Here is an 8,973-nt window from a genome sequence, read left to right on the forward strand (position 1 = left end):
ACACAAGGTCCCAACTACAACCTTTACCCCATGCTGGTAGCACCGCACACTGCAGCTCGTGCCCTTACACTGCCCGGCCGGCCTCATCACTGTGGCAGCACATGTGCTCATTTTGAAGTGTAATGGAACATGGGCCTATAGCTCTGTTCTACGTAGCCCGGGTGGATGGCATGACAGTGGGAGCTATGCCGTGACGTGTACCTGGCACGCTTCAACCATGACGTGTATAGCAGCAGTATGCTAGCCAGTCCCCGCCCGCTCCCGTCACCATCCAACCAGCGGCACAGCACGTACTACTGCCTGGCGAATTAAGACTCGCGGGACCAGCCCACCAGACACGCCTCTCCGCTAACGCGGCGCACGGAGTATGGCGAATACTGCTTGGCTCTGACAACCGGCCCCGCCCAGCGGAAGTGATGTTGATGCCTTATGCAAGTACCAAGTTAATAACAGCCTTCCACGTGCGCCTAAAATCACGTGCCCGGTGCTAGGGATGGGACATCGAAAGAAAACATCGGTCAAATGATGTTTTTCAACATTGGTAGCAAAACATCATTTAGACCTAAACATTGATACTGTGAACCCGATGTTAACCGATGTTAATGGATGTTTCGATATTTTTTCAAATAAACTGGTTACCAAAGCATATAATACACTAATAAGCTTCTGAAATGATAAATAATCCCTCTATTAAGTTTATCTTGTTGGAGGCTTATAGTTTATACACACACAATGGATATATGGTTCATGTTTTGTGGTAAATCAAATTTGTTATGGAAGGAAAAAAACAAGAAGCATTAACTATCAAACCTTTATTACAACAACTCACAATCTGCTATTTTTACCTAGATTTTTAACTGTAGCAACAGGCTAATAACTTATGTTGATCATAGAAAATAACAAAAAACTGTACACAGAGTGCAACATAGAACATACTACATTGTTGCTTAGAATAACCATCAGAACAAAGACGCTGGAGCCAGTGCAACTGCTAATTAAGGTTTGAAACACGTCTGCATTTGACAAACCAGCCCCCATCCCCTCCCTCAAATAGAAACTACTGTACCTGTCACTCAGTATCTGCGTCCGCTGTTACTAATAAATCGCTGCACATGTGCAGTGTGACTGACATTGCATTTCAAAGAAATAAACTGTGCAAATGTCTGCATCCACAACTGAATCAGGCCCTTTGTAAGGTGCTGTGATATGCTTGCTGCATAATAATAAATCAATTGATAGATTGTAAGCTTGCGAGCAGGGCACTCACATCTTTGACTGACTGTAAATACCCTGTTTGTTGTATCACTGTCTCCTATTGTAAAGCGCAAGTGAATATACTGCGCTATATAGGAAACTATTAATAAATAAATAAATATGAAGGGAGTTCACCACAATGTCACTACTAGTGACTATCGTATTATACTGTTCATTCTAGCACCCACTATCTTTGAAAACCCATGCAGTTCCTCTTCCCTGCCTGGAGTGTCGCTGTCTGCTGTAGTGCTTCAAGCACAGTGTGGTCTGTATATCAGCACTGATATGCAAACCAGACCTGTGCTAGAAACACCACAGCAGACAGCGACAGTGACTCACTAACAGCACCAGTTGCAGTGAGGCAGGGGTGGGGCTGTCTTGTGTGCTGCTGCTGAATGGCTGGCCAGACTTTCACTGTCAGCTACCACTCACAGCAGCAGCACACAGCCACACACACATATGAAAGCCCAGCCAGCAGTGATACTGTCATGTTTGTTCATGTTTTTTTTTTTTATCAGTCTCTTAAGTTTTTAATGAATATAAATCAAGGAGAGAGTGAGCTGGCTGCAAAGCATTGAAAGCAGCACACATTGACACACAAAAGAAAAAACATTGGAAGATTGAGAAAAACATCGGGGGAGAAATCTAGCGATGGTGATGAAACATTGGATCCTCAACATCGCAGGGTTAAACATCGAACATTGGAACCATAAATCCGATGTTACCGATGAAACATCATATGATTACCCATCCCTACCCGGTGCTGACCAATAGCGTAGCGGGACGTGTTGCTAAGCGGCTTGCGGAGGAGGCGAGGCCGTGTGGTGTCAGCTCTGAAAAGTCCTAGCTGCGGGCGGGTGACTGCTGCTGTTCAGCGGGAAGAGGGTAAGTGATGTGTCCCGGGTGAGAGTGTGCTCGGAGTGGCTGTTGCTCCATAGCATGTCTCCTCGTGTGTGTGTGTATCTATCTCTATACAGGTAAGGGGTTGGTAGGTCAGTACGGAGATAAAGAGGTGTCAGTCAGTTATATAGGTGTTAACAGCTTCAGTGGTTGACCCATACCCGACCTCAGCCAACCAAGGTAGTGTGCCAGTTGCTGTGCCTGTGCTTGCACACTATCATTGCTTACTGTTACTGCTGTATTAATGTTTGTGTTGTACATAACTTTGGCAAAGCATTAGGAAGCTACCTGTGTATAATTGTTTGGTATTTGCACTTTTTTGGTGTGTACTGCAGAAGTGAGTAGCACACATTACTGGTCTGCTAAATGACACCTCATGGGGCTGTAACTATTGGTGCAGAGCACCAGTAATAGCACAGCAGTCCCGCCAAGTTACAAGTCCAGAAGGGAAGCTATATAATACATAAGTGCATCAGAGGGTTATCCGTGTAGAACTTATATATGATAGGCTTGCCTGAAGAGGTGAGGTTTTTTTTTTTTCAGGGAACACTTGAAAGTTTGGAGGCTAGCGGAGAGTCTTATTGTGCTTGAAAGGGCATTCCATAGGATGGGAGCAGCCCGATGAAAGTCCTGTAATAGTGAGTGGGAGCTAGTGATCCGTGCAGAAGAGACGTAGATCGTGTGCGTCCAGGTTCCCGCATGTTCAGCTTTCCATACATCTAGTGAATATTGAACTTGATTGGGTTGCAATGATTATATGAGTGTTTCCAGGATAGCTATAATGTTTTCTATTTTCCTCTAATATTGGATCAAATAAAATGTAAAATACGAACCATTTACATTAAAACCTGTACCACTAAGTTATTTTAAGGCTAAAAGTGCAGTCAGCTATGTTCATTGACAATCTATCCCCATTTATTTATCCTTCTCTCTGTTCCTTGGATTTTTGTAGGTCTGGCATTACTGATAAGTTGACCTTAATCCTCAGTTCTTTATAAATGTCCTAGCTTATTTTTTTCTCCTGAAAATCAATGGTGTCAAATGGTCATGGCAACAGCCCTTTGGTAGGATATTCAGTGCTGCAGGCACTGACCTAGCAGAGGTCTCATTTGGAAGTTAAGCTTAACATTAATTAAACCATAACCAATGTAAAATGTGAGCAGTAAGGTTTAGGATTTTACGCTTCCCAATCTATAGCCCCTAGCAATACTTTCAGTGTTTCTGTACAATATAAATATGGCATATGATCTTGTATAGGATTCTGGTTGATCCATTATACTGGAGGCAAACACCCAAGAGCAGTTGAACTCTTTACAGACACTTCAGGTATGCAGTTGAGCAATCAGATCTGTTGATGCTAAAATTACAAGATGATTCATTGTGCTATTTCTGCTTTATCAATGCTAATTAAAGGGATAACCCCTCCCCCTCATAGTTCTTAATTAAATGCCATTATAATTGTTCATGCATACAGTGTGTGTGTTCTGAAGTATGAATTATACAGTACAAACATACTCTTCAAATCACTGATGAAATGAGCATGTTTGCTTGTCCCTTTTTTTTTCTACATGTTTTTAGAATTAAGGGGTCATGTGTGAATTTTTTTTTTTATTATGTAAAAACTGAAGTAATTTGTAATTTCATAGTTTGTTCTAATGGCGTAGCACAGACAATTTCACAGAAATCTCCTGCAGATCCTAAACTGCGCTACTCATCAGTCGGCATTCTTATGAATTGAGACTATTTTTTTCATCTCTATGTACTTAGCGGGTATGGATCATAGGATAGACAAGCTGTTAGGTCGACATGGGTTTTTTACCCGAATGTCGACATGGGCACTGTAACAGCACAGCTGCACTCGCCATGGTTCAGGCACAATGCCTCGCTACGCTCAGCACACTTTTATTCTCCCTCCATGCCCTTTTCGATGGTAGGGCATGAAACGTTTTTGTGTGGAAACACACAGGTTCAGTGTGTTTGGGCAACTACAGCCCAGAAAAGCTTGTACTTATTGGGGATTTTGGTTAGTCTGTTTGAGAAAGGTGAATCTAAATCACAAATAGTATAGCCACCACTAAATCTGTTACAGATTATAATCGTGAGTACCTGGATACCACCCACTGTGCGTATGCGCGGTGTCAGATTCCCCCTCGGGAGCTTCTTACAAATGTGTTTTGTGCAATGTACTTTTTACGGTGCCTTTCTAAAAAACATTATTGTGTTTTGATGGACAAACGGCTTTAAATCTTTGGTACTTATGTGCCCACTATAGTAAGTACGCTCATACCCCCCACTATCCATGTCGGCATGGAGTTGATTTTATATAGTGTGGCGAGCGGACGTGTAAAACTAAGCCAATAGCTTAGTGGGCGCCCAACTATCATATAAGTACGAAATCTTTAATGTGCAAGCATTTCTGAAAACGAGACCATGCACATGTACTTTTCTTTGTACATGTACATTATGGTTTAATTTCCCTTCATTATTTTGTGCATCTGTGGTATAAAATAAGCATGTTTTCTTCAAAAGGTTACAAAAAGCCACCGAAACCACATATTGTGAGTGTTTAACCCTTTGAGTGTTATGTGAATTTGTCAAAATTGGTGTGAAAATTGGCAATCAAACATTTTTATTCATCATAATGACCTGCAATGTTTACGTTATGTCGGAAATATAATCTTATTACAGTTTTGATTTGAATTTATGTAACAAAAATGAGCAAAACTGGCTTTTTTTTAATTGGATATTGTGTGCCTGTCTCTCAGATTTTGGCTCTCAAAGGGTTAACATGCAAGCCATACAGCTTTTGTTGGTACCCACTTCCCCAGTGTAATAGAAACAGCTACAACAATTCTGCAAATTTCTGCAAGTCTTCTCCGCACATGATTAGATCTGACTTTGTTGTTCCTGGAGGCTACAGGTAGTTTTCTGATGCAACATATCTTGCACACTCTAATGAGTTATTGCTTTTGTTTTGCAGAATCCCAGAGATGGCTTCAGCTCAGTCTGTGCTCACATTTGCTGTTTGTATATTATTGATAACTGAGATTATATTGGCGAAAAAGAGTTATTATGACATTTTGGGAGTTCCGAGGGATGCTTCTGACCGACAGATAAAAAAAGCATTTCACAAACTTGCAATGAAATATCACCCTGATAAAAATAAAAGTCCTGATGCAGAAGCAAAGTTTCGAGAAATAGCTGAAGGTAAGGAAATCTAATCATGTAATTAGTGTTTTGTTTTTTTGAAACTTTTCTTTGGTTTTGTAATACCCATATCATACAATATTAAATTTTAAGTTAATTTTGCTAACTTGTTTTTAGTGTACAATATTTTGTCCAGTTATCAATGCTGGGGTCATTTATGTTTCCTAGACTGCAGTTGCCTATATATGTAAAACTGCAATAAGAAAAGTATTCTTAAATAAGCACTCAAGTGTAACATCACCCCAAGGAACAAAGAAAGCCGAAATTGCCTTCAGCAGTCTGTTTTCAAACCATTTATAGGAAACATTTATACCACTTTCACATCGCCGACACGTTTTAAAAACCGGTATTTAAAACGGTAATTAAAACGGGTCAGAACCTTAACATTGCCGCAGATTACCGTTTTAAATACCGGTTTATACCCCTTTCACATCGCACTTTTAAAACGGTAAATTGCCGTTTTTTTTTCCCTTTTTAAAACGTTTAAGCCTGCACTGTGAATGCATAGCATTGTACACATTCACATTGCACAAAAAACGGCAAGGAACCGTGTAGGACTCTGCTTTTTACACGGTTCGAAATGCCAGTTAACTTTAAACGGTAAATCGGCTGTGGTGCATTCACAGTGCAGGCTTAAACGTTTTAAAAAGGGAAAAAAACGGCAATTTACTGTTTTAAAAGTGCGATGTGAAAGGGGTATTAGCTAGTTCTATCAACTACCCTCATACACAATTTTGGCTTTCTCAAATGTATTTGTCAGTGTCCAATCTACAATTAAATAAGCACACCTTTACAGTTTTTTGGCCCATGGTACAATGCCGCCCTCCTCCTCATCCTCCTCATCCTCCTCTTTCCTCCCTCCTTCCTCCATCGGTGTCAGAATTCTGGAATCTGTGTGGCCACATCTGTGCTAATCTTACTGGTTTACTATTTGCTTTTTGATTCTGTCCACTGTATTTGAAGCTTTTACTGAAATGTGACCTACAGTAGGGGGCCTGATTCATTATGGATTACTTGTTCAACCTGCAGCTCGGTTTCCCAATTGTCTGGAAATTCCATGTGTGCTGGGCAGGTCCTGTGATCATAATGTAGGTTTGTAAATGTGTCTAGAGGCCTTTTAGAAGGAGGGACTGTGGTGACCAGCGTTTCCAGGAGGGGCGTGGCCAAGGTCTTAGTAAGGAGCAGTTTCCTAGGCCTCACAAGCCAGCATGTGTCAGGCAGTCTGAGCACGGTCTTGTAATGCAGTCACCTCTGCGACTGAGCATTGTGACTGTTGGTTGCAATGCTGCACTTGAACTGCTATTGCATCACTGTTTCAGCAATCGCAAATGCAGGCTGGAGGTAGTATGCACCTCCTCCTGCATTAGTATAGATTGCATATGCTACCATTCTGCAAGCAGCTAATTATATGTGAAACCCATACTAAATCAGGCCCAGAATAATCAAATTGGTGCAATGGTAGGGATGGCATATTAGGAAAGGCCTATCTTCTGTGTAGTGGCTTCAAATTCTATAATATGCTCACTTTCCCTGTTGTATCTATTTCAGCATATGAGACTCTTTCAGATGAAAATAAACGAAAAGAATATGATCAATTTGGCCATGATGCTTTCACAAACAGTGGAAGAGGAAGCAATGAGAACTTCCACCATTCTTTTAATTTCAACTTTGATGATCTGTTTAAAGATTTTGACTTTTTTGGAGAGAACCAAAACACTCGTTCAAAGAGGAACTTTGAGAACCACCATTTTAGGGGCCACCAGGATCCTTCAAGTAGGCACAGACGCCACTTTGATGACTTTGCATTTGGCGGAAGTTTATTTAATGACATGTTTGAAGACATGGAAAAAATGTTTACATTTGGTAGTTTTGATAATGCACAGAGGCACAATATAAGGCCGGAAAACAGATTCCATGGATCCAGCAAGCACTGTAGGACTGTCACTCAACGAAGAGGAAATATGGTTACTACATATACAGATTGCTCAGGCCAGTGAGTGGAATACCTATAAACTGTACCCGGAAAAGCTTTATTTTAGATTATAGAAGTATAATAAAGCCGAACAAATGGCAGGAAAATGACTTGTGCACTAATAATGTCATGTAACATAATAGTGGGGGGTGCTATATAATTACATTGCCATACTAATAACTTATTTTAGTGTTTTGATAACCTTGTGTAATATAACCCTTACCAGATGTACATTATTTTCCTGCAAGTTTTAGAATAACAATTCACTTTTATGTTTATGCATAAGTTCCAGTAGCTTCCCTTTTAGGCATGTTATACATTGTATAGCTTGTGCTACGAATGGTTTTATTTTGAATGTAAAGCCAGATCATGCAAAATGTCATAGGGTACATTCTGTGTTCCCTTTTTTTTTTTTTTTTTTTCAAGTTAAGCACTTTTTCCTATTTAAAGTTAACAGAACTAGAAAGTATTTCTCAGTAGACAGGAGAAAGCTACATTTAGTGGCTCACTTTGACTTGCACTTTTTGAGTTTTCAAAACTCTTCTGAGGATTAGAGGTTGTTGTTATATGCTCCAGTTCTAGAGATTGAGGATTTTTTGTTTCCTTATTTGACTAAATGCTTCCTCCCATATTGCTTTATTTTCCTAAGGTGTAGAAAATGCCAGTCATTTGCAACTCCTAAAACCTTCTTTTTCAGGCTTTAAGGTTGCCATGTCCATGTAATAGTCTTCCAGTTTATGGCTTGCTTCTACAATATCACCTGGACTTTTCAGAGAACATGCTTCACTAAAACCTAAAATTCCCTACAATGTTTAAAGGGTTACATTGACTTCCATAGTAATTCAAGCAATATGCTATTGGCCTAGCCAGCTACAGCTGTGGAACTCTTGCGATGTGCAATATTTTTATAGTGCCTGATGGTGCTTTTGTGATCAGATGTTTTATTTTTGTGTAATATTACTGCACTTTTCCTGGCATACTCCATATGACTATCTTATGGATAGTAACAAATGCCACCTGTTTTACCTCGTGTGAAGTGAAAATAAATGATACATTAACTTCAAGTGTGTGCTTTGGTTATTTGTCAACTAGCCCGCCATTCTAATGAATCGCGTAAAGAATAGAGGCTGATTAGAAAATAACTAATGGCTGAGTGTATAATGGCTGAGTGTACAATGTAATATGAATTGCACTTTTTTTGCAGATGAGTTTTAATGAGAGCGCAGCGGTGCTCTTTAACCTGTGTCCATGTTGACATTCGGGTAAAAAAAACTGGAAACCCCATGTCGACCCAATGCTTGGTTACCTATTTGATCCGTACTCTTCAAATTCTAGCAACATTTCTACTTGCAGCGCCTGAAAACAACCACAATGCCTGTGCAGTAGGGCGGAGTGAAAAAACTGAAATTGAGAAATTTAAAATTGGCTAGTGTGGGAAAGTTGTGACTTGACCTGAATAAGAAACATGCAAAAGCTTTTTGATCTGAGTCAACATCTTCTGTTCTGGCAAGAGGCCTGAAGTGTCATATTTTTTTATTTTTATTTTTTTGGTGAAAATGACAAACTGTGAAGATGCTCCGATCTAGTTAAAATTATGTCATGGTGTCTTAGAGTGGTTTATTAATATACTTTAGCTTAGT

At 40.0% G+C, this 8,973-nt stretch overlaps 1 protein-coding gene across 2 annotated transcripts; it reads left to right on the forward strand.

Annotated features, from left to right (window-relative positions):
* Nucleotides 1-1,992: 1,992 nt before the first annotated feature.
* DNAJB9 (DnaJ heat shock protein family (Hsp40) member B9) lies at nucleotides 1,993-8,397 on the forward strand. Of its 2 annotated transcripts, none has more exons than XM_083182726.1 (3): nucleotides 1,993-2,139; nucleotides 5,135-5,361; nucleotides 6,910-8,397. In XM_083182726.1, the coding sequence occupies exons 2-3, from the start codon at nucleotides 5,145-5,147 to the stop codon at nucleotides 7,356-7,358; spliced, it is 666 nt and encodes a 221-aa protein (XP_083038852.1). In that variant the 5' UTR covers nucleotides 1,993-2,139; nucleotides 5,135-5,144; the 3' UTR covers nucleotides 7,359-8,397. The 2 variants fall into 2 exon arrangements, with proteins under 2 accessions (XP_083038852.1, XP_083038853.1); XM_083182727.1 differs by lacking the exon at nucleotides 1,993-2,139 and adding an exon at nucleotides 3,205-3,480.
* The last annotated feature ends 576 nt before the right edge of the window (nucleotides 8,398-8,973 follow it).

The sequence above is a fragment of the Crinia signifera genome, chromosome 4 (genome assembly GCF_055691185.1).
Source record: "Crinia signifera chromosome 4, ASM5569118v1, whole genome shotgun sequence".
NCBI classification, from domain to species: Eukaryota; Metazoa; Chordata; class Amphibia; order Anura; family Myobatrachidae; genus Crinia; species Crinia signifera.